Source organism: Ursus maritimus, unplaced genomic scaffold (genome assembly GCF_017311325.1).
Source record: "Ursus maritimus isolate PB19 unplaced genomic scaffold, ASM1731132v1 scaffold_12, whole genome shotgun sequence".
Classification (NCBI taxonomy): domain Eukaryota; kingdom Metazoa; phylum Chordata; class Mammalia; order Carnivora; family Ursidae; genus Ursus; species Ursus maritimus.
In genome coordinates this window covers 41,982,566-42,008,936 of record NW_024423564.1, presented here as the reverse complement: position 1 = coordinate 42,008,936, position 26,371 = coordinate 41,982,566, and the positions used below count along the sequence as shown (strand labels likewise).

General features: G+C 34.8%; 3 protein-coding genes and 1 pseudogene across 3 annotated transcripts in view; 1 reads left to right on the top strand and 3 right to left on the bottom strand.

Annotated features, from left to right (window-relative positions):
- MSH4 (mutS homolog 4) overlaps nt 1-18,835 on the top strand; it is an 80,838-nt gene extending 62,003 nt beyond the window's left edge. The window contains exons 15-20 of the mRNA XM_008690707.2: nt 2,084-2,284; nt 5,241-5,359; nt 6,726-6,854; nt 13,704-13,878; nt 15,223-15,311; nt 18,644-18,835. Coding sequence (XP_008688929.1) covers nt 2,084-2,284; nt 5,241-5,359; nt 6,726-6,854; nt 13,704-13,878; nt 15,223-15,311; nt 18,644-18,835 — 905 coding nt within the window. The remainder of the gene's footprint in view (nt 1-2,083; nt 2,285-5,240; nt 5,360-6,725; nt 6,855-13,703; nt 13,879-15,222; nt 15,312-18,643) is intronic.
- LOC103663091 lies at nt 9,101-11,270 on the bottom strand (annotated as a pseudogene).
- On the bottom strand, nt 12,308-12,547 carry LOC103663090 (reactive oxygen species modulator 1-like). The gene has a single exon (XM_008690808.1). It carries the CDS (start codon nt 12,545-12,547, stop codon nt 12,308-12,310), a length of 240 nt encoding a protein of 79 aa, XP_008689030.1.
- A 5,213-nt stretch (nt 18,836-24,048) lies between the features above and the next one.
- Nucleotides 24,049-26,371, bottom strand: part of ASB17 (ankyrin repeat and SOCS box containing 17) — a 16,452-nt gene continuing 14,129 nt past the window's right edge. Inside the window, exons 2-3 of the mRNA XM_008690706.1 lie at nt 25,755-26,034; nt 24,049-24,255 (exon numbers count right to left, since the gene is read on the bottom strand). Of these exons, the coding sequence (XP_008688928.1) occupies nt 24,049-24,255; nt 25,755-26,034 (487 nt within the window). The remainder of the gene's footprint in view (nt 24,256-25,754; nt 26,035-26,371) is intronic.

Below are 26,371 nucleotides of genomic sequence, written 5' to 3'. Positions count from 1 at the left end.
AATATGTTGCATACTGAAATTTGTATTCCATCCAAGCAATTTTATATAACAATTATGAATGCTTTACATTTTTTTACCTGAAATATGGTCTCTTGCCTATGGTTTTAGACTAAGACTTGAAATAGAAAAAGTAAAATTACTCTTAAAATTTATTTTAAAAGTCAGAAAATTGTTTACCGAGAAATTGACAAATGAGAAAGAAAATACTGCAGGAAACTTTAAAGGTTTCCCAAATAGGAAGGACTGAAAAGCTGCCTCCTTGGTGGAAATGACAATAACCCAAATTGATGAAGTTCAAATCTGGAGACTCATTAGAAGCAGTGTGACAGAAGCAGATGAGAGAAATGAATCTCCAAAGTGAACATTTTCTAAGCTAGCTCCTTAGATGTGACCATCTCAAGATCAGGGATTATATCATGTATTTTTGTATCCTAAGTCTTTTGCAACCCAAAGTCTTAAATATAAATGTTAAGTAATTTTCTAATATTAAGTGAAGTGAATACTTCAGATTAACCCCTTGAAGTTTCTTCTCCAACTTATCAGTAATAACCATACTCCTATATACAAATTTATGGAACTAGTATGTGATAATTAAGGTTGAATAATTGTGGGCTTAATGTCATTAATAACATTGAAATTTCTAGTTAAAATCACCAGTAACATTTCCCAAATACTATGTAAATTTATTTTTTTGATGGGAAATAAGTATTTTACGAAGATTTTTTTCATATTTTTATATTTATTATGGAAATGTTAACTCTTTCAATTGGTATTTTATAAGCCAAAAGCTTTCAATCTTTTAGATCTCCTTTGGGATCAAAACCTTACCTTAGGGATCAACTATTTTAATAGTTTTCTTAGCTATTAAGATAATTGATGTTGCTCCATTTTAATTTGAGATGTATCATCCTGAAACTCCAAACCTTTAAATACTGACTTTTTGTGTTAAAAGTACTTTTTTTTTTTTAAAGATTTTATTTATTTATGTGACAGAGAGACAGCCAGCGAGAGAGGGAACACAGCAGGGGGAGTGGGAGAGGAAGAAGCAGGCTCCCAGCGGAGGAGCCTGATGTGGGACTCGATCCCGGAATGCCAGGATCACTCCCTGAGCCGAAGGCAGACGCTTTAATGACTGCGCTACCCAGGCGCCCCCTAAAAGTACTTTTAAAGTAGTTTAGAAATTATTTTCTAACCAACCTGTCTTTTATGATGAATGCTTTTGAGTTTATCCATATGTTTCCTCTAGGGGCATGTAGGATTTTAGTGTTTACTTGTCCCCATGCCCTGTCTTCCTCCCTTTACCTTGGAAGGTATTCATAGAGATCTGATCATTATTTGTTTCTATAAATTAACTAATATATTTTGTGTCTGATTTGTTTATCATCTGGGTATTCTTTTTAGACAAAATTTCTTTAAGTTTCTGGACATAAAATTATGTTTATATTTGGTTCTAATGTATATCCATACGTCACTTGAAAAGCTAAGTATGCCAAATTTGAAATAAAGCTTAAGGTGGGAATTAAGTAAATGTGAAATTTTGTAGTACTGGTAATTGTTATTTTAAAAGTATTATCGGGGTGCCTGGGTGGCTCAGTTGTTAAGCGTCCGACTCTTGCTTTTGGCTCAGACCAAGATCTTAGGGTCATGAGATTGAGCCCCATGTTGGGCTCCACACTGAGTGGGGAGTCTGCTTGAGATTCTCTTTATCCCTCTACCCCTCCCCCCACCTCACACTCTCCCTCCTTCTCTCAAAAAAAAAAAAAAAAAAAAAAAAAGCATTACCAATGGCTGGTTGACTCTTTTTAATCTATATAAATCTGAAAATGCTACAGACTGTTTTGGAGCTCAGGACAAATGACAAAGAACTAAATCCTAGAGTTCCCTGAAAGTGAATAAAAGTTGTGATGGTGATTAGAATGCATCAGTTACAATCTAGAGGGATTTTGGTAGGGATTTAGGATAACATAATACCTTAATGCTTTGTCCCAAATTGACCCTAGTAAAATCACACATGCACACCACACAGACCATTAAACTTAAATATATTAATCTTACAAAACCATTCTTTCTTTTTCTCTTTTAGTTCGGCCAGAATTTACTGATACTTTAGCAATCAAACAGGGGTGGCATCCCATTCTTGAAAAAATATCTGTGGAAAAACCTATTGCCAACAATACCTATATTACAGAAGGAAGTAATTTTTTGATCATAACTGGGCCTAATATGAGTGGGAAATCCACATATTTAAAACAGATTGCTCTTTGTCAGATTATGGCCCAGATTGGTAAGTTACGGCTTTACCTCATACTTAGCAATTCTGCTCCCCATTTAAAATGTTTTGTGCCGAGTATTTTAGATCCAGGTGCCTAATTAACCCCAAAACAGTTTGGAGTAGGTTTTCTTACCTAAAAGTATAATAGTGTCTGTTATGTAGATCATAACTTTTACTATTTGGTATTAATTAAGCTCCATCCAATTTGGATTGCATTGTAGTAAAAATTTTGTAGGATATAACAGAAGTAAAAACTACCTTACTATAGCTATTAAAGTTGTATCAATTATTACTAAACTGAATCATATCATTATTCTGATTCAAAACCAAACTTTGTTGTGAGAAAAAGTGAAATAAGTAGGATAAGCTGCCACCTTTAATAACTTATGTAAGATTTTCCCCAAATTATAACATTGGGGAAAGAAACATCTTTTACTTAATTTAAGGGCTACCAGTAACTCAGGCACAGCACTTGATACAGTAACACATTATGTGTGCATATATACGCACATAAATAGCTCTCATTGGCCCAACGATGTCATGTTATTTCTTGGTGTAGAGGCACAACTTAGCTCTGAAAACTAGGTTTCCTTGGGAACTCCATGAATCAGAAATGAGATGATTTGCTCTAATGCAGTAGTTCTCAACCAGGGATGATATTGTTCCCTCCCCCACTTCACTCCTGGCCCCCAAATTTGGCAATGTCTGGAGACATTTTTGGTTGTCACACCCGAGGGGAGTGTAGAGTCCAGAGATGTTGCTGAATATCCTGCAATGCACAAGACATTCCTCCCTCCCCCTGACACATGTAAGGAAGGTTATCCAGCCCAAGATGTTAGTCGTGTGGTGGTTGAGAAACCCTGGCCTAATACAATAAATTGAAGGGAAATACAGCAGTAATAATATTGGTGATACAGTGCAGATTTACCCTTACTACTGGGAAACAAAATCAGAAGTGAATGGGTGAAGAATAAATATTTTATTGGGTTTATAGTTGTATTAGAATGAAAAGGACATCTTAGCTAATTTCCCTCCTTTTATAAAGAAACTGATTCATGTGTGATAATAATCTTATTTCTTTTTTGAATAGTTACGAGGAGCTCTATCCTTCAAAAAAAACAGGCTGTGCAATTGTTGGACATCTGTAATTGTTAGAAGATTCATTATGCTGACTTGAAATCTGACTTTCTGTAACTTTTACTCATTAGTCCTAATTCTTCTATGCATCACAGAATAACCTAATCTCTTTTGATAATAGCCCCTCAAATATTAGAAGAAAATTATTCTACCTGTCACTCCTTTTAAACCTCTAAAATACCTTAAAGTATATACAGTATCTGATATAATCTGATCATAAAGAAACCAGTAGAATTTGAAAGGCATGGAAATTAAGAACATAGGCTTTGGAGCTAGACCTAGCTTGTCTAGTTACTAGCTCTGTGATCTTAGGCAAATTACTTAACTTCCTTGGTTTTCTTCTCTGTAAATGAAAATTATAATAGTACCTAATTGTTGTAAAGATTAAGTGAGATAATGTATATAAAGGGTATGCGAAAGAAGGAGACTATCCAGGCAAAGGTAAGAACATATTCTAAAGAAAGAAACAAACAAAAAACAAAAAAAACAGTATGATGTGCCCAAAGAAGTACAAGAAGTCTGGATTCCTTCGTAGAGCAAACAGTGGCTGTGAGCCCAGAGAGTGGGCAAGAGCCAGATCATGAAGGGCCTTAGGTACTTCACTGAAGAGATTAAACTTTATCCAGAAATCTGTAGGGAGCTATTGAAATTTAAGTAAGAGAATCATATGGTTGGAGTTGCCTTTCACATAGGTTATTCTGGCTGATGTTGTTAGAGGAGAGCCAGACGGGAAGCAAAATATCAGTGGGGGGCTTCTGTAATAATTTTTAGATTTAAAAATATCGGAGAGCCTTTTTGGTGGAGGTGGATACAAATGAACTAAAGAGAAAGTACGAACATATACCATATATGCTATATCCTGTCGTTGGTACTTTCACATTTATTTTCCCATTTAATCCTTTCAGAAATCCTGTGAGAAAGTTGTATTTAAGAGACTTGCTTTTGAGGAACGATCATTATAATTACTATTGTTATTATTGTTACTTTTATTTTTATTAGTATTATCCTGACTTTTGCTTTCTTTTCCTGCTAGTCCTTTTTCCTTGGAGATTGATACTGTTCTTTATCCTTATCTTGGTTTTAAACACTGGAATAATCAAGGGTTTGTTTCTTCACTCCCATTATTTCACCATTTTGTTCTGTATGCCTTATACTTTTCCCATTCAACTATTTGTATATTTTTATCCTCCTATGATTTTAGAATGCCTTTTATGTCCCATTCTGTATAGAGGTAGTTGCATTAATCAGATTGATTTGCTTTCAAAAGGTGAATATTTTAGACTATTTAGCATGATAACTTCTCAGGCAGAAAAAGTCTCAGGGATGAAAACTCACCTTTTAAAAAAATTAAATGTTTTGCTTTCATTCTAATTCTGGGTATTTCTATACATTTCTAAGAACAGATATTTCCTAATATATCTTTCTGTAACAGTTTTATCAACCTTGAGCTTCATAACCATCTCCTTCAAATTTTCCTATTTTGAATTTTTTTAATCTAACTATATTATTTAACATTTTTGTGAAGTTTATAATAAATCTTTCTAATGTACTTGAATTTATGCTGTCTTATTTGAACTTCCAGGTAACTTTGTACAATAGTTAAGGCAAGTATTTCCATTTATATGTGAGAAAGATGAGACTAATTGCTGCCCAAGGATATATGATAAGTGACAGAGCTGGGGCCATGTTGTCTAACTGTATATCCAGTGATCTTTCCACCACATAATCCTTAGCTAGGCTAATAAATAATCTGAGTTGGTGAAAAGTACAAAATATTAGTACTTATATTTTATAAAAGCACTTCGATTTACATTGACCTTATATTTTACAGGATCATATGTTCCAGCAGAATATTCTTCCTTTAGAATTGCTGAACAGATTTTTACAAGAATCAGTACTGATGATGATATTGAAACAAATTCATCAACATTCATGAAGGAAATGAAAGAGGTACCCAAACTAAAGTTTCCTTATGGTCAATTATAACGTAAGAAAGTATTCTTATACTAAAACATGCAGATGTGCTTATATTCCTCTACAAGAGCCAGAGGGCAGTCAAAGACAACTTCTAATTTCTGCCTTATGTGGAAATGGAAGAGAAAGTTTTATTGAAAAATTCAGTTTTAAGGAAAAAGCTAGTATTATTGAACAAAAAAACATGCTTTCATGTTTTTATATGGGATGCATAAAGAAAGACTTTCAGAAACCAATGACCTGTTCAGGACCATTTTGCATTGTATCTATTGTTCCTATTAGGTTTGATTTTAAAATAATAAATCACCGTATTAGAATGCTTTTAAAAATCATCCTCTTGTGTGCCCCTTTAGAATTTTTACTTTCTATAACAAAGTATGCATCATCACCTTTTTCTGATCTGAGCAAATATCAAGTAGACTTGAAGGGCTAAATGTATTTAGTATAGCTCTTGGGCTATCTTCAGTGTAGGTAAATTAATGGATCACTGTAGAGTTGGATAACTTTTTGTAGATGGGGGGAGAATAGTTATTATTTGTGCTACTGTATATGACTTTTACATAATTATTTAGTATGTATTGAGTATCTGTGGGAGAATATAGCAATGTACTAGGTGCTCGAGGTGTATTTTTAAATGGTCCCAGCTCTCAAGAAGCTTAGTCCTATAAAAAGGTAAAAGGCCATGAAATTTACTATTGTGTCAGAACATAATGTGGGTGTAATTATAATTTTTGAGAAAGAGGTTTATACTCTTCAGTGGAGAAAGAGCATTTCTGTCAATTAGAGTCTTGGTCTTTGTTGAGGATGGATTTACATTTATTTGTTTAAATAGGAATCAATGGACTTGGATACTTTTCCCTCAATTTTTCTATCTATACTGGCTACCTAGATGTTAAAATAAACTTGAGAAAGAGTTTTGAATATTTTATGACAACTGATTAGTCATTTGTGGAGAAGAAAATGACCATCTTTGTGCATTATTTAAACATTTAATTCATTGCTAAGTTTTATTTCACTGTATCTAAAACATTAATATTTTAGATAATATTTATTCTTTGTTGTTTCATACAGATATGCATGTGTCTGTTTATATACATATTAGCTATTCTATCGAAATTATTAGTCATGAGATTTTTTTTATAATAATATTTTTTTATTGTATTATGTTAGTCACCATACAGTACATCCCTGTTTTTTGTGTTAGTTTCTCTATTCAGCTGGCTATCTTTATAAAAATACGTTTTGGATGAACTAATAAAGAGACTGGATTTTTCCTCATTTTTTAAAATGGTAGTGACAGCTGTTTGGTTACAATGAATAATATTAAAATTATATTTTTCAGATAGCTTACATTCTACATAATGCTAATAACAAATCACTTATATTAATTGATGAACTTGGCAGAGGTACTAATACAGAAGAAGGTATTGGCATTTGTTATGCTGTTTGTGAATATCTGCTGAGCTTAAAGGTATTCTTCTCTATTTCTTTTAAGTGTATTAATTTTGAGTCTTTTTTTTTTTAAGATTTATTTATTTGAGAGAGAGAGAGAGAGCAAGAGAGAGAGCTCACATACTCGTGAGCAGGAGGAGGGGCAGAGGGAAAAGGAGAGGGAGAGAGAAATCTCCTGTAGACTCCCCCCAGAGCACAGAACTAATATATGGGGCTTAATCTCACAACTGTGAGATCATGACCTGAGTGGAAACCAAGAGTCCAATGCTAAACTAACTGAACCACCCAGGCACCCCTTGATGTATCCTTTATATATTTATCATGATTGGATTTTACAAGCACCTACAAATAGCTCTTTAAACAATTTTAGGTAATAAAAGCATACCATAGCATTTATTGTTTTGTTAGTTCATTTCTGATGGAAGCAGGAACAGCTAGGATGATACTCCTGATGTAGACAAGGAAAGGAGGAAATAAAAAAATACAAATAATATCAAAACTAGTCACTTGGCTTTAATTTAATCAAATTAAAAGGCAAAACATGAAAGCATTTCAATAATTGTCTCCATGGATAATAACATTGACTATGATGTCACAACATGAAATGAAAAACTAGGCATCTGAGGTCACTTAATGGAAAATTATTTTACTTACCCAACTAAGATTTCATTCCTTTAAATAAAACAGGTTTTCACAAATCAAGTAAAACAGACTATGATTTTTGTTATATTATTAAGCTAATTTGTAAAATATCTTTTTAGGTGATCACTCAAAATATATACAGGTATGAAAGAACTTAAAAATACTTTTCCATATTTAAAGTACCTTGAAATATCCTTAAGATGATGTTCTTTACCTTAAATGACAGTCCATAATGATTAATTACAAAGGAAGAGAAAAATCTTATTTTTGTGATAGGTAGGTGATAAATCAAAAGTAATGTTAAGAGATAACATTAATCTTTGTAATATTGAATCTATGTCAGTTGATCAGAATTTCTCATAAAAATAAGATACATGTATTACTTGTTAGGATTAAAAGCTAATTAGTATCTCTGTTGGTTAATTTTGTATGTCAGCCTCACTGGACTACAGAGTACTGGACATTTGGTCAAGCAGTATTTTGGGTGTATATATGAGGGTTTCTGGATGAGATTTGTATTTGAACTGGTAGACTAAGTAAAGCAAATTGCCCTCCCTAGTGTGGCTGGGTCCCATCCAATCAGTTTTTTTGTTTTGTTTTTTTGCATGGGCTTGGTAAATATCAATTCTTTTATTTCCTCTGTTCCATTCCAGTTCCAATATAAGGAGGGTTAAGAGTAGTTAATCCTATAAATCATCATTTAAATTAGAGTCCAAGGGAGGCACTGCAAAAGAACATGTCCCCGGAGTAGAAACACGACATGTGAGAATGTCTACACTTGCATGAGAGAAGTCTGCATCACAGGGGCAGAAGCTCAGTTTTCTGTTTTTACCCAGGAGTTTTGTTTAAAAGGGGGTAGTGGTAGTATTGAGCTGGCAAAGGGATGGATGGAATGTGCTAGAATGTCTGTAATCCCACAGCACCACCCCTTCCCTTTGAGGTCTCCTTGGCACTGTTCTCTGATGGCAGAGAAGCCAGAAACACACATGGTGAATGTTCTTCCTTGGAGGGCTGAGGGCTAGAACCTGTCAGGGAGGTTTGGAAGGTGAAGAAGGGGCCATAATTCACTGTGTGCAGCCTAGTGCGTACATAGACCTGGGGTCCAGGACAGTCTCAGTGGGGTTCCTGAGAGCTGCTAGCTTCGCTGCTGCCACCTGAGACAGATGTCAGGGGTTTCCCAGATGTTCCAGACAATTGCAATGGCCCAGTGAACTCTTTAGAATCACAAACTTCAGCTCTCCAAGCTGGACTGGGGCAGCTGCACCCCTGACCCTCACTCCTCCAGCTCTCCCTGGACCCATACAAAACCCTCCATATCCAGACACATGTTAGGGCTCCTGCTTTCCTGGCTACACACTGACCAGCAAACCTGCTGCCTGGCACCATGTCTGCCCACCATACCTTCCAGGAGCTGTTCCTCTTCAACTCTGCCAATCTTATTCTCAGCTCCAGGGATGATGCCAAACTGATCCAAGCTGTCTCTCTGTGCCCCAATGGTGGCTCAGGAGTGGATGCCTACCCAGCCTGGCCAGTGAATACAGGAGGCAGGGTCCTGGCTGCAGTGACAGTTCTCAAGAGCTTTCTGGGTGACATCTTGGTGAAGAGTTGCCCCTCCTCTGGACACTATGTCATGGTAGAGGGACCAGACTGCTGTGGCCACTTGGTTTCAGGATGGGACCCAGCCTGAGGTTCACACAAACTCCGGAACAGCAAATCAGAAGGCTGCAGAGAAACAGAACTTGATCCTTGGTCAAACAGACCTTTGTAAGCCACCAGGTTCTCCATGTACTGCAAGAATAACTTAAAGAACTTTAAATACTCATAAGAATTTTTTCCATGAACCACATGAATGTTGACCAATTCCAGTGCAATCAGTGATAAAATTGGGTAAAGCACAGGAGACAGAAGCTTAATACTACTTTCTTTGCCTGGAGGACAACCTTCTTTCTACCTACTGCTGTGTCTCAACTCCATGGAGGCAACAACCTGGCTGGACATGCGGGTGCAGTGTGTGCTGATGTTTTGAAGCATGATGAGTACTTCCAGAATGGTTCTGGGACAGAACAGAGTTAGGATGGGGGTGCCATAGAGTTCACAGATTACTTGGGACCACTTCTCAGCAGGAAGACTGTCCAGGTCACCAACAACACAGTGATTCTCAGGCATGTGATAATGGTGCTCATACAGGATTTTTGTGATTAAAAGCTGTAGGCATTTGTTTCAGAATTACTTCTAATCTGGCTACTTCCTCAGCTTCTCCAGGCAAAGGCAGGAGCGGCCAAATCCTTATGATGCTCTTCTCACAGCTCAGCAGGTTTTTTTTTAAGCTGAGAAACTGGATGGAAGAGAAGACTGTACCCTTCTGCAAGACCAATCAATGATTTTATCACTGCTTTTTCCTTAAACATTGATAACAGATCTTCATCAACGAATCTGAGTAAAAGTACAATGAAAAATGCAAGGGACTGGTTTGTTACTTCTTTTGGAAATTTGGATAAGTTGATTTCCCCATGGCTTAAATGATCTCCTATGGGGACTGTCCTGCTGGTTCAGGAAATCCCAAAGAAATTCTATTGCAGGCTTTCCAAGGAAAAGAGGAATTTGATTGATTTTTACCATCATTCAAGTGTTTTGCCAATATTTCCTCACAGGTGGTATAAAGAGCTGTTGACTCAGCAGTCAGAAGTCTTTGTGGACATTTGTTAATGGCAAAACTCTCCTAGGTCCTGTCTCCAGCTGTGTCAATAACAACATGGCAAACTATGTGACTTGAACTTGATTAATGCAACTTCTCAGTGTGGGAACATGACTTGTAATATAACAGTGTATTTCTTCATCACGTCTTCTAACACTGAAAGTACCTCAGAAGCAACATCAGGGAAAACAGCCAAATCCTCAAGGTTTGAGGAAGAGCTATGAAAGGCCGGTATGCCAATGCAAATTTAGTTTGTTGCAAGTAACTCTTCAGCAGCTGACCCAATCCTGCTGTCAACAGTATCATCATTGAACAATAGTTTGGAGGAATTTCTTGAGGGGACACAAACCCGTGCCATAAGATTTTATGTAGATTGAGTCCACATGGAGATCCAATGAAGACTTTTAGTACGTCTGCCACATACTAGCAAGCTCCTTAGATGCAAGCAGATCTCTTAAAAGAAAGGGGCTTTCCTGGGGTACCTGGGCCAGTTGAGCATCTGACTTGATTTTGGCTCAGGTCATGATCTTAAGGTTCTGGGATAGAGACCCACATGGGGCTCTGCACTCAGGGCAGAATCTGCTTGGGATTCTCTCCCTCTCCCTCTGCCTCTACTCCCCTCCTCCCCATGCCCCATTGCACACCCTCTCTCTCTTAAAAAAAAAAAAAATAAAAGGGGCATTCCTTCCCATTCAGTAAAAATATATCACCCGATGCCTGTTCTAGACATGCTGTCAGTTTCATTAAGCTAAAAGAAATAGCAGGAGATTGAAGGTTTTCCAAGGCATCACATATTTCAGGAAATAACTGCAAAAGCTGTCCACTGCAGCCATGGTATATATTGAATTTCAAACTGCCCCTTGGTCAGAGATAACAAATGTGAGTGGACAGCCTCACACACAGGGTCCAGCAGCCTCACGCTGCCCTGGTAATCCAGACTCTGGGCTGATTCTGTAATAAATCACACAGTCTGTGATTGTCTTCCAGCATACTTCACCCCTCTGAGTTACAGTGCCATTGATATCGGAGTTTTCTCTGACTTCAAACCTGAGTTTACAGATCATATCATCAGACTGAGGGAGAAAGACAAGTGATAATAGGATCCTCTGTTGGCATACTATGTATTTAGGAATTTCAGCCTGGGACCTGGGGGGTAAGGCAACTGGCCCCTGAAACAATCTGGGGGTGGGTACAGCACCAAGGAGAGCGGGGGCAAGTGGTGTGTCTTTGGGGTCAGGGTCAGGTGCCTATCTTTTCTGTTAGCCCACTAGCGGCTGGTAAGGCTGACCTGCTTCTGCAGTGACGCAGTCACAATGGAGACCCAGGAATGGTGGCCTAGAGCCCACATCAGGGCTTGCCTTCCAGTCCACGGCCAGGGCTGCCCTGCCGGAAGGGTGTGGCCAATGCTGCACCTCCTGAAGCCCTTACCGTAGTGGGCCTGAGAACACCAGGAGCGTGCTTATGTGTGCATAGGTACCCTGGCTCCCATCTGCTCTACCTCCATGACTTTCAGCTCCTCCCGTCCAATTAGTTTTGAGTGGGGCCCAGTTGAATACCTGAATAGAACAAAAAGGCTGACCCTCCTGGGAGTGAGAGGGTTACTTCCTGTCTGACTGCCTTCAATCTAGAATCATTCTTCCTGCCTTTGGACTAGAATTGAAACATCAGCTCTTTCTGGATCTTGAGCCTGCCAGCATTTGGGCTGGAACTATACCATTTGCTCTCCTGGTTCTCAGGCCTTTAGACTCAGACTGGAACTACAGCATCAGCTCTCTGAGTCTCCAACTTGCTGATTACAGACCTGGGGATTCTTCAGTCTCCATAATCATATGAGCCAATTCCTAATAGTAAATCAATCTCTCTCTCTCTTTCTCTACTCACACACACATACACCCATTCTGTTTCTCTGGAGAAGCCTGACTATTACAGATTTTGGTATTGAGAGTGGTTCTAGAGCAACAGAATTTTAAGGATGAGTTTTCTGAATCGGTTCTGGGGTTCTGGAATTCACTCTTTAATCTGATTAGATTTATTTTATTTTATTTTTATTATTTAACTCAAAGACTTGTTTTATTATAGTACATGGGCTGGGACTGATGGGAAGGGGTAGATGTAGTGGGCAGCCATGGCCCTAATTAGTATTGGATGCCCATCCTGATGGCCATGAATGTGCTAAAGATGACATCAGTCTGCATCATGATTTTTCTGATGCTACCCATCAGCTTCCAACCCCACATTCCAATTCTGAGACAGGAAAAAGTACCCAAGAGCACCTCAGCTGCCATGCACACTGCATAACCCATCATAAAGCCCATCTTCATGTGGTTGAAGCAGGTTGGCTGGGACTGTCTATAAGGCCCCACAGCCACTGGCATCCTCTTAGCGTTTCAGGTGCTGGCATTATGGTGTCCCCACCTCACCTCTAATCTGATGAGATTTAAAGATACTAATGATTCTATTTCTAGTAGTAAAGAGTAATATGTTGGTTTGATAAATTTTGAGGACGTTAATGTTATTATGAACATGGTTCTTAGGTCTAAATAGTTTACTGGATTTCTAAATATTTTTCTGTTGCTTTATAAATTTGGTTTTATACCCCTTTTGATTATTAAGTAAGTAGTTGAATTTTTTCATTTTTCTGTCCTATACCTCTTGCTACCCCCCTTACATGGCTGATGCCATATGCCAACCCAAATATTTTCTTTTTAATGTCTTAACATTTTATTTTTCTACTAATCACATATTTACAGTTTTTCCTGCTTATATCTTAAAACATAACCAATTATTCAAATCTCTATCTAGTTTAGTAACGCGGGACTGGAAACCATGTACTGGTCATAAATCACTTGAACCATCTGCATCAATATCACCTAAAATACTTCTGGAAAATGGGGTTTCCTGGGATTCCACATTACAACTACTGATTGAAAATTTTGGGGGGATAAGTACCAAGAATTTGCATCTTTAACAAGCTCCCTAGGGGATTACTAAAGTTTGAGAATCATTGTCTTAAGCATTATTCTTCATCTTTTCTTTCTTTCCTTTAAGTACCTAACCCAAACACAATGGAAATCTAAAAACCAAAAAACTTTGCAATTTCAAATACCTAAGACAATCCATTGATTCCACTTTCCAAAAAACAGTTATATGGAGGGAAGCTACTTTTAAAGTACAGTTTTTTTAAAAGTTGAGAGAATTGTTATGATTTTGTTTGTAGATTACTTTTCTAATAAATGATTACTTCACTTAACAGCTTTATTTCTGGTAAACCTCATCTTTTGAATATCTTCAGATATTTTTTTAGGATTTTATTTTTAAATTTGTTCTCTTTCCTGTAATGTAACATACATGTGATATGTAAACATAATAAACATGTTTCTTTCATTGAATATAAATTTGCAAAACATTTTGAAATGAATTGACCATTACTAGTTTCAGTCCTACACCTCTGCCAACCTACTTGGAAAATCAAACAAAAATTTTTTTCTAGTTCATTTAAAAAATACTGACATTCATTTTTATATATTCTAGGCATTTACACTATTTGCTACACATTTCCTGGAACTATGTCATATAGAGGTCCTGTATCCTAATGTAGAAAACATGCATTTTGAAGTTCAGCATGTAAAGAACACTTCGAGAAATAAAGAAGCAATCTTGTATACCTACAAACTTTGTAAGGGACTCACAGAAGAAAAAAACTATGGTATTGCATATGAAAATTATATCTATATAATATCTGTTTAAACACTACATATTCTCATAATTCTTCTTCCTTTTACTTAGCTGTCAGTCTAAGCAACTTTTCCTGTCATTCTTTTGAGTGCTTATGCTCTAAGACTGTATTTTCTGTGTCAAGCTCACATTTTATGTGTATTAAGCTATATTAATCAGTACTATGTAGAATTACAACACATGAAAGTCCTAGAAGTATTAGTTTCTATTCTTAGAAAAATGCAATTTAGGTTATATTTGCAAGTTATAAGTGAATTGAAAATTGTATATTTCTTACACATTTTTTCAGTAACATCTTTTTTCTTCAGATGCAGGGAACTTGATAACCTAAAGTCTTAAAAGGGAATGTATTATCAAACCATATGATACTTGTAAACTTGATTAGATATTTTCTATCTAAATCATTATGTGACATGTAAAATCTCATGGATACAGAAAAATTTTCATTGACCTATACATATAAAAGTTCCTAAAATTATTTTAGCTATGAATGTGACCTTTGAGGGAAAAGCATCTTTGTTTTGCTATTTGAAATGAGAAATCAACTGCATAACTTAATTTGTATCAGATATTTAATTTTTATAAGCTTTACTTTCATCTATTAAATGGGGATAATTTTCCATATATGTAGGCTTATGAAGATTAAATGAATTATCAAATATGAATTGTTCAACATAGTGCCTAGCAATTAGTAACTTCTCAATAAATGTGTTAGTGTTGTTTCTATTGCCTCTAAAGTGGTATATACAATAAACTATTAGCACACAGTAGAAAGCCTATGTGGCATTTATACAATAAAATTAGGCTCAGAGAACATGAGAATACTACATAGTACTTTGAATTTGCATGAAGAATAGTCATCTATAGTTATATCTTGTGAGAAATCCCTCTCTCAGTGATCTGCTAGACAGATGAACATTTAGCTTTAGGATTATCTCTGTGACTAGGGTTATCTCTCCTCCCTTGCAGAGCTCATATCCTTTGACCTTCTGTTAACCAACTGCATTGGTAGTTGGAATTTCATTATTAATCAGTTTTCTAGTTACCCTTTTTCTTTTCCCTATCATGTTTTCCTGACTGTCTCAGAGGTGTGTTGAGAGGTAATTGATACTCTGATTTGTCATATGTCTTGGACAACTAATTAAATCTTTTAATTGGTAAATTGTCATCCAGAACTTTAGAAAATTTAATTTTGAGAATTGCTAAGTTGTTCAGAAATGCCTGTAGAATGGAAGTTTAAATCTGTGAAGAAAAGATTATTACTGCTTAAATACCTGCCGTAACAAGGTTGAAGCCCCATTGTATATAATTTTAGGATTAAAAGCTGCAGAAGTGTCATCACTCCCACCATCAATTGTCTTGGATGCCAAAGAAATCACAACTCAAATTACCAGACAAATTTTGGTAAGAAACTTTTTAGCAGTAAGAATTGGTTTTCCAATTCAAGAAAATATTTTTAGTTTACATTTTTATAATGGTGTGTGTCGCATATATAATAATGTTAATAATTAAAACATTTATTTATTTATTTATTTTTATTTTGTTATATTAGTCACCATACAGTACATCCCAGTTTTTGATGCAATGTTCCATGATTCACTATTTGCGTATAACACCCAGTGCACCATGCAGTATGTGCCCTCCTTAATACCCATCACCAGCCTGTCCCAATCCCCCAGCCCCCTCCCCTCTGAAGCCCTCAGTTTGTTTCCCAGAGTCCACAGTCTCTCATGGTTCATTCCCCCTTCTGTTTACCCCCCCTTCCTTCTTCCCTTCCTTCTCCTACCGATCTTCCTATTTCTTATGTTCCATAAATGAGTGAAACCATACGATAATTGTCTTTCTCTGCTTGACTTATTTCACTTAGCATAATCTCCTCCAGGCCCGTCCATGTTGCTGCAAATGTTGTGTAATCATTCTTTCTGATGGCTGAGTAATATTCCATTGTATATATGGATCGCATCTTCTTAGCTATTGTGGACAATGCTGCTATGAACATTGGGATGCATATGGCCCTTCTCTTCACTATGTCTGTATCTTTGGGGTAAATACCCAGTAGTGCAATGGCTGGGTCATAGGGTAGCTCAATTTTTCACTTTTTGAGGGACCTCCGCACTGTTTTCCAAAGTGGCTGTACCAACTTGCATTCCCACCAACAGTGTAAGAGGGTTCCCCTTTCTCCACATCCTCTCCAACATTTGTTGTTTCTTGCCTTGTCCATTATGCCATTCTAACTGGCGTAAGGTGGTATCTCAATGTAGTTTTGATTTGAATTTCCCTGATGGCTAATGATTTTGAACATTTTTTCATGTGTCTGTTAGCCATTTGTATGTCTTCATTGGAAAAGTGTCTGTTCATATCTTCTGCCCATTTTATGATTTGATTTTTGTTTCACGTGTATCGAGTTTGAGAAGTTCTTTATAGATCTTGGATGCCAGTCTTTTATCTGTAGTGTCATTTGCAAATATCTTCTCCCATTCTGTGGGTTGCCTCTTTGTTTTGTTGACTGTTTTCTTTGCTGTGCAGAAACTTTTTATCTTGATGAAGTCCCACAAGTTCATTTTTTCTTTTGTTTCTCTTGCCTTTGGAGTTGTGTCATGAAAGAAGTTGCTATGGCCGATGTCAAAGAGGTTACAGCCTATGTTCTCCTCTAGGATTTTGATGGATTCCTGTCTCACATTGAGGTCTTTCATCCATTTGGAGTTTATCTTTGTGTATGGTGTGAGAGAGTGGTCAAGTTTCATTCTTTTGCATGTAGCTGTCCAATTTTCCCAGCACCATTTATTGAAGAGACTGTCTTTTTTCCACTGGATGTTTTTTCCTGCTTTGTCAAAGATTAGTTGACCATAGAGCCAAGGGTCCATTTCTGGGTTCTCTATTCTGTTCCATTTGTCTATGTGTCTGTTTTTGTGCCAGTACCATGCTGTCTTGGTGATCACAGCTTTGTAGTATAGCTTGAAATCAGGCAACATGATGCCCATTTTGAATCATTCTTAATCTTCTCTCATTAGGACTATGCAGTAGTTTCTCTCTGTTTTTCAATCCATCCTACATACTTCTACCAGATTGTCTCCTAAGCATCACTTTTATCATGTTTCCCTGTTCAGAAACTTTTGGTTGTTTCTTACCAAATTAAAGTGAAACCCCTTAGCCTAGTGTTAAATGTTTTCTATGATTATTTCTCAAAATATAGTCTTAGAATTACCTACATTAGAATCACCCATTATACCAGGGAGCATCCTAGATTTTTGAAGATTTCCTGTGGCTTGGGAATTTATATTTTTAACGAGTCTTTAAATGATTCTTAAACACACTGAAGTTTGTTTACTGCTGCTTTATTACCTCCCTTTATTTACTACCCCAAACTTAGATAACATTTCTCAGTTTAACTATAACCTACATTTGTGCCACATTGAATTACTTGTCATTTTGTCATTTTAACCTGTGTACCAGAATTTCTAATGTGTCTGCTCTAGCTGTTTCTCCCATTCACAATGCCCTTACCTCAATTTTTCTATCCATCAAGAGTCATTCCAAATATTTCATCCTACTTAAGCTTTTCTTGACCTGAGCTGGAAATGAGTTCTCCTTCCTCTGAGAATTTTAAATCTCTCTCATGAGACTTATCATAATTACCTAAATCAATTGCTTATGAATATTTCTCTTTCACTATAATAATATTTCTCTTTCATTGAGCCTCTTGAGTTCCATTGTGATGTCAGGTAGACATTTTTGTATCCTCCTATAGACATACACAGGGTTTGGGGCCTGGAATATAGATGATAATAGATATTCCGTGTTTGTTATTTCGATAATAAATTGATAGTTGATCATTCAGTGTATCAAATAGATAGATGCGTGAACATATGATAATCTTACTTTACCTCATGGAGTTGAATTCATTTTTCTTACAGTGAAAGAAGAAAAAATATCTTGAATTGCTTTGTACTGAGAAAGAGTTGGAGGGATTTTATTTCCCTTAGTAAGGGGAAACTCACTAACTTTACATTAACAGTTAAGATTGAAAATGCTAATTCTTCTTCTAGCTCAGTAAATGAGGTGGATGAAGAATTTTCCAGGTGTATTCACATCCCTGAAGTACTATTCAAAGACTGAATATCTAAAGGCCTTTTAAAGTATTAGAAAATTCCTGTTTTAAACCTTATTTCTTGGACATCCTAACAATAGTTTGTTAAGAATTGGCATAATTTCAAGTAGCTATTTATGACACTTATTTTCAAAATGTAATTTACCCCTCAGGCAATATATTTTCTTAGACTCTGGCAGTTTCTATATATGAAATCTCTTGAGGGACAAACAATTTACTGTTGACGCATTCTGTCTACCAGTTTATCTATTAGGGAATTAAAGTAGGAGATAGCAGAGTAGTACTCTTGGGTGACATTTAAAATGAATACTGCATAGCAATGAGCAGTTATGTTGAGTGAGAAATTTGACCTATTTAGCAGATTTTTTTCATTGAAAAGTGATTTTCAAGAATATAAGAATCTGTCATAAAGTAGTAAATACTCATGAAAAATTTTATTCTTTCAAAACAATATTTCTTTATTTTTTCTGGTGTATTCTTTACTAGTTGAATGGAATTAACTTACCCAAAGGAATTAGTTACCTTTGCATTCTATATTTCTATGAAAGGAAAGAGAAAATTGCCAAAATTTTAAAGCAGAGTTATAGTAAGCATATTTTAATTTTTATCTATATTTTTTCAATAACAGCAAAACCAAAGGAGTACCCCTGAGATGGAAAGACAGAGAGCTGTGTACCATCTAGCTACTAGGCTTGTTCAAACTGCTCGAAACTCTCAATTGGATCCAGACAGTTTACGAATGTATTTAAGTAATCTCAAAAAGAAGTATGAAACAGATTTTTCCAGGGCTGAACAAGTTTCAGGAAAGACTGAAGAATAATAACAATTCACATCATGTACTAATAAAATAATGTATTTTAATATGGGGAAACTAGAATTCATTTTTCCTAAGAGCAAAAGAAAATATTTGCTAAATTTTATATCTTAATGGAAAATTACATTATACTAACCTCAGAATTATCATCTATATATTATATATAAGAAAATATTTGTTATAGATTAACATATGAAAACCATTGAAAGGACTGTTTTTTATGTTAGAAAAATGTCAGCGTAACATTACAGTTTTTTCTCATTTATGAAAATTCATGTTATTAAATCTTAAGTGTATTTATACTTACAAGTTATGGTTTAAAATGTTATTGTAAATACCTTAGTTTTTGAAAAAAACTGTTTTTTTTTCCAGTCTGGAAATTTATGTGAGTTCTTTAACATTCTTTTCTGAAGCAATAAGACCCTATGGCTCAATAATTGCTTAATTAGTACCCCCAAATTCCAACATTGGATGCTTATGGAGTGTGTTAGAATGATATTGGAAATTTTAAAGTTTTTTTTTTGACATTGAGTATAGTTCTAAAGTGTTAAAATAAACAAATAGATATTTTGTTTTTGTTTTTTTTTATAATAATATTTTTATTATGTTATTCACCATACAGTACATCCCTGGTTTTTGATGTAAAGTTCGATGATTCATTAGTTGCGTATAACACCCAGTGCACCATGCAATATGTGCCCTCCTTACTACCCATCACCAGCCTATCTCATTCCCCCACTCCCCTCCCCTCTGAAGCCCTCAAGTTTCAGGTAGGAGAAGAAAGGGATAAAGAAAGGGGGGGGTAATCAGAAGGGGGAATGAAGCATGAGAGACTATGGACTCTGAAAAACAAATAGATATTTTGTAATGCAGAGAATGTTTTTGGAAGGGGGAGTTGCCATCACCCATCCTTTCATTTTTCCAAATATCAGGCATTCCATTTTCTACTCACCAACCTCTTTTCCAAGTTTCATTTTTGGCCATCTTTTTTAGGTGAGTAACCAAAGCAGCAGAAAGGTAATATTGATTCATTTGCCTCAGGGAGGATTTTATAGAACTGTTTTTCCATAGGCATGTGGCTTACACCATCATTTCAGAGTTTACCTGAAGGTCATTCTTGTTTCATAAATGGACAAAAAAAAGGAAGACAATCAGTTGGTCAGTAACTGTAAAGAGCAGGGCTGTTGTCTTCTCAAATACCTTATTTCTACAATTCCATTTCACTAGATGACTGACTTACATAATCTCAGCACAAAGGCCCAAGATGGAGAAGTTATTCTTTTCTCGGACAATTAAGTATCTGAAACTCAGGGTATACATTCAATAAGCTGCAGAATTGATAGTAATTTGGCCAAAAAGATATATTCATAGACTGGTTAGGGCCCTATTTTTTGTTAATGCATGCGTATTTTATAAAATCTAATATTTTTTTACTTTATTAAATTCTAAGTAGTAGTCAGATATATTGAAAAAGTTATAATTTGAATGACATACATACTTTTTGAAATGTAAATGTAAATTAGTATTAGTATTTTAATTTGATACATGTTAAACATCCCATTAGACTACTTATATTCCCTATTGTCATGTTTTAGAAAGAGAGTACCACAATATTTGAATTTGACCATTAGCCATGTTTTAATTCACAGTCTTTGAAATGAATTATATTTTATGGAGTCATTCCTAAAAGCAGTTAGATAATTTAGGTTTGCGGCAAATTTCTAAAAGGCACTGAGGATGAAAAGGGTGTGGCAGATTGGGAAGAAAAAGGAAGAATGGGAGTATGTAGTGGGAGAAAAATAGGCAAACAGAGATAAGTGCAAAGTTTTAAATATGCAGAATATCATTTCCTTAAATATATTAATTTCCCTTTAGATTTAACCCTAATATTAGATTCCACCAGACTTTTAAGAAATCTTTCATGATTTAGATCTTTTGTGCAGGAACTATAGCCAACTGATTAATCCCTTTTATTTAAGGTTTAGAATACTGAAGTAAAAATAGGTTTATATCTTCTTAAAATTAAATTATATTTTCTTCAATTGTTTTGTGTGTAGCTGAAACACAAAAAAGCAAATTAAATGAAGATATAATTATTATGTTATGGCACTATAGAAATGAATACTAGAGAGACAATTCATTCTTTAATTTTAAGGTCTGTTTGCTCTTCTCTTCAGTACCTTTTGCTTTGCCTTTCTCTAAAATTATAGATCATTATCTCATAATCCAACCTTTTAAGATAAATGTTCATAATGTTGTAGCAAACTCCTTTAGTTTCCACCTCAAAGCCATTCTTTTAGTCTGTTCCACCTTTCTCTTCACATAAAGTAGTCTTTTTCAAGTTTAGGCTTAAGATACATGGGAGTAGAAGAAAAAGGCAGTTTATACTCGTGCTTAGGAAGTAGTGCTTTTGTTTATTTTAAAGTTTGCATACAGTAAAATTAACTCTTTTTTTGATGTTAAATTTTATGAATTTAGCACATTTATAGATTCATGGAACCACTGTGACAATCAGTTTCTTCACCAAATACCAAACAGTTCCTTTACCTTCACATCATTCCCTTAGTACTGTCCCTTTGTTGTCAAATCCTTCCCTGACCCCTAACTTTAACCCAGCAATCACTGGAAATTAAGCATTCCATCCCTATAGTTTTGTTTTTTCCATAATGTCCAACAAATGGAATCATATAGCACAGAATCTTTTGAAACTGGCTTCTTTTACTCAGCATAATACTTTGTAGAGTTTGTCCAACTTGTTGTGTCCTTTTATTGCTGACTAGTATTTCATTGTTTGTATGTACCATAGTTTACCCATACACTCACTGACAGACAATTGGGTTTCCAGTTTTTGGTGATTATGAATGAAGCTGTTATAAATATTCTTGCATAGATTTTTGTGTGAGTGTTGTTTTAATTTACCTAGGTTAAATAAGAGTGGAATGGCTCTGTCATCTTGTAAGTATATGTTTAACTTCATAAGAATTCGCCAAGCTTTTCTGAAGTGGCTCTTACATTTTGCATTCCCATCAGCCATGGATGAAAATGTCCCACATGTTCTCTAGCACTTGGTATTATCAGTTTTTTTTTAAATTTTAGCCATTATAATAAGTATGTTGTGAGTAATGCATTTTTAAATTTTAAAGCTATTCTACTAATTCTTTAGCAAGCAAAAGCTATTCTGATTTTTTTAACCAAATTATATTACTATCTCATATGCTAGTGTTAAAAAATATTCAAATGTTAATAAATTGTGTGTAGTATGAACTTCCATATATACAAATGTTGAGTAACTATGTTGTATACCTGAAACTAATATAATGTTTTATGTCAATTATACCTCAATTAAAAAAAAAAACCAAACTGTGAAGGGCCTGAGATTTTTACCTTACTTGCAAACTAGCAGTTTAGCTTACCACAGTTTCATGTGTGCTGTCGGAAGACAAAAGATTCTTGGGTCAGAAACAAAAAACTTTGTTGCTTTGGCACATCAAGCAGCACGAGCTTCATGTTTTGTGTTGGTTTTAGGTGTCCCAATCCTCTAAGGTATGGAGTGCTCCAGTTAGATATGTAACTATAGCTGAGGAACCCCAAGCTAGGGAAACCCTTTTATAATGAGCTTCTAGCAAATCTGCTTGACCTTTTTTTCCAGAAGAAGACATTACCTTTATTATACTAGATCCTGAACAAACCTGCCTCTGCTCAGAGGGAGATACTATCTCTGTCTTCCAAGGCTGTTCATTATACAAACATCCTTAAAAAGGTAGTCAAATATAAGAGAGTTCTTGCCTCTGCTCAAAAGACATGCAAAAATGTAAGAGATGTGTGGAAAATTGTCTCCCAGTTCTCTTCTGTGTATTGCAGCAGTTTGACCACCTTGTTATATAGAGAAAAGTCTAATACCCTACATACTCAAAAAGAAAAGACCTAAAAAATTTCACTGGAATAAATTTTATTTTTTTAAGATAATAAATTTCTTTGTAACTAAACATACAGATTTAATTAATATTTTCATTTTGATGTTATGTTGGATCAGAACTATTCTTTGCTTTCTTTGTATCAAAATCCATATAGTTTGGGGGTGGGTGAAATGAGTAAAGGTAGTAAACAGGTACAAATTTCCAGTTATAAAATAAGTTCTGGGGATGTAATGTACAGCATGGTGACTATAGTTAATTATACTGTGTTGCATGTTTGAAAGTGGCTGAGAGTAGATTTTAAGTGTTCTCATCACAAGAAAAAAAATTATAACTATGTGTGATGATGGATGTTGACTTATTACAGTGATCATCTTGCAATATATACATATATTGAATCATGTTATATACCATAAAGTAATATAATATTATATATCAATTATATCTTAATTTAAAAAGTACTATTTATTTGGTATTTAGAAGTATCACACACCAAAACACTGAAGTTCCATATTGTTATTTGGGGCTAATTATTTTCAAACATTATCTATTTCTGTCCTCTTACTACTGACCCCCACCCTTTAGTTGACTAATTCTTCACCTTGTATTATTTGTGACTTTGGCTTCTCAAGGAAGGGATCATATCTTAATTTCCTTGACTATTCCTCACCACCAAGCACAATGTTTTATTTGCAAAAGAACTCAAATACTTGTTAATAGGAATACACAGTAGAAAATAATATTAACCTAGCTTAGAACATATAAATAATAGGGGCTTCAGAACATTAATATGACCAAAATTTCCACAGGTAACAATAATGCTCTAACACAAAACAACTTTTAAGAGCAGATTAAAAAGGTAAATCTAAAATATAACAAAAATCATATAATTTGTTCCATTGTATAGAAAGGTAATGGGCAAAGTCATATTGATTTAAAATTGATTCATTTAGGGTGTCATGTGAAATTATATTTTCTTTTTTTTTAAGATTTATTTATTTATTTGAGAGAGCGAGAGAGAGCATGAGCAGGAGGGCCAGAGAGAGAGAGGGAGAGAGAATGTCAAGCGGACTCCCACTGAGCATGCAGCCTGATGAGGAGCTCAATCACATGACCCTGAGATCACAACCTGAGCTGAAACCAAGAGTCGGACACTTAACCAACTGTGCCACCCAAGCACCCCTGAAATTATATTTTCTAATGAAATATTCAATGCAATAAAAATTTGCATGAAGTTAATCGTTTATTAACTTCTAAACCATACAATGGTGAGTATCCTTAAAGAACTCAGGACAAAGATGTGTATTAACTTTCTAAATTCAGGTAGTTCTGTAGACGAACTGGTATTAAAAGTGAAAATATTCCATTTGGGAGCATATTGTTGGTCAGCAGTTGAGCCCTGATGGTTATTCTGCAAAGATGTAATAGTTCACATGGATCTTTGTATCTTGTTGAAGGAATATAGTCCGGCCAATCAGAAATAATTGGACGTCTTCCTAAACTTAGCTGCATCTGAAGGAAGTGGAAACATTTTAATTTTATAATATTAATCACTGGTTAGTCCAAATAATTAGCATTTTTATTTTGCATTTAAATTCAGAAAATAAATCTTAAATTTACATAACCCTTATAGTATTTTTTACAAAGCTTTTTTACCTGAGGCAAGTATTTTTATTCCCCTTTTATTCTGACAATGATATATAAAATTTAAATAATATGTCTAAGGACACAAAACATTATTTCTTACAGCTATGAATCTGTATATGTTTTTCATTTTAGATCACACACTTTGTTTTATCAGCCACTCCTTCCAGCGTAGTGTTGTCAACTTGGCTATACACCAGAATTATCCAGGGGACTTTAAAATATACAAATGCTGAGGTTTTATTCCAGAAATTTTGATTCAGTTCATCTCAGGTTAGGTACAGACCACAAAAACCTTAAAAATCTCCCCAGGTGATTCCAAACATTGTAGAATAAAATTTCATATTGCTAAACCATGAGAAGTCTTAATAGGAGACCTGTCTATATGAAAAGAAAAATTTTTAGGTTTTAGTTAAGGTACCCCTTTTAAAGATTTAATTCTAGAAGCTAGGTGTTAAGTTGATTTAAGAATAAAAGACACTGCTGTATTACAGAGCTGTTTCTCCAATAGAACCTATAATCTATAGACTATATGGTGCTTTTGCTTAAATGATATATAACTTTTTATTATTTATTCAATACTCAGCTACTCAAAGAATATCTGGTATATGTTTAGCACCTTAGCACCAAGCATTTAGCTCATTGCTTGGGATCATTGCTTGGGTATGCAAAATAGTCTCTGCTCACATATACAGAGCTATTTCTCCAATAGAACCTATAATCTATATATGGTGCTTTTGCTTAAATGATATATAACTTTTTATTATTTATTCAATACTCAGCTACTCAAAGAATATCTGGTATATGTTTAGCACCTTAGCACCAAGCATTTAGCTCATTGCTTGGGATCATTGCTTGGGTATGCAAAATAGTCTCTGCTCACATAACTGAGGGATAGATATTTTCAATTGCACAAGTATTTTAAGCCTTTATATTTTTATTTCTTGGCATGTGATTGTATCTGTGAGGAGAAATGTAACTCATTTTAAAATATTCTACTGTAAAGAATTGTGTTAAATTTTTAGTTTATGGTGTTCTTAAGACATAAAAATCCTAATAAACATTGGTTATTGTGTAATTAGAATATAATAATAACGTACATCTACTTAGTAACTACTAAAATAAACTATAACTTTTAAAATGATTTATTTAGAAGGCAAAATTATGAAATAAAGGCTAATAAAGGACTAATGTTCAAGATAATTTAGATTATACCTATTTTTAATTTGTAAGCCTACACTCAATTATTAATTTTTCACTGGATATATAATTCATAGATTAAAAATCAAATTCATTCTTGTCACACAGTTTTATCTTAAACTTGATCAATATTTGAGCCCAAACCCAAAGAACAATATTTTGCTTACCTCTATTTCCCTGACTGAAATGGTAGAAAGCACTCTGGAACATAGCACTAAGCATGTTTTGGCATCTTCCTGGATGTCTACCAATTCATGATCAACCATTATTCTCACTCTTGAGGGGTAGAGCAATATTGTTATCACAATGTTGATGGGGGTTTTTTCTCTTTCTAAGATTCCATATTGCAGGAGTATTTTCAAGATGTTAGATTGTCTTGTCTGAGCTACATAGAGTAGAGGTGTGATCCCACTTAGTGGGCTTGGACAGTATACTGGTGTGAAAGTTCTGTGAATCAAACAAACAAAAGTTTCACTGAATACAGAATTAAGAATTGTGGTAAACACTTTGTCTTAATAGTAATGGGAGAATAATAGTATTATCTTAAATGTCTTAAATGACTTTTAATGTAGCTTTACCTTTGTATATATCTTAAAAAGTTTTCTATTCTATGAATCTAGACCAAACTGAAAGTTAAAAAATAAGAAAATTCCTATTATACCTTTAAACTTTGCACTTGTAAAAACAAACAAACAAAAAGACTTAAATATATGGAAAGTTTACTTTTAGTAATAGTAATTTTTTCTCACTGGACAAATCCTATTGTTATCAGAACCCGTATTAT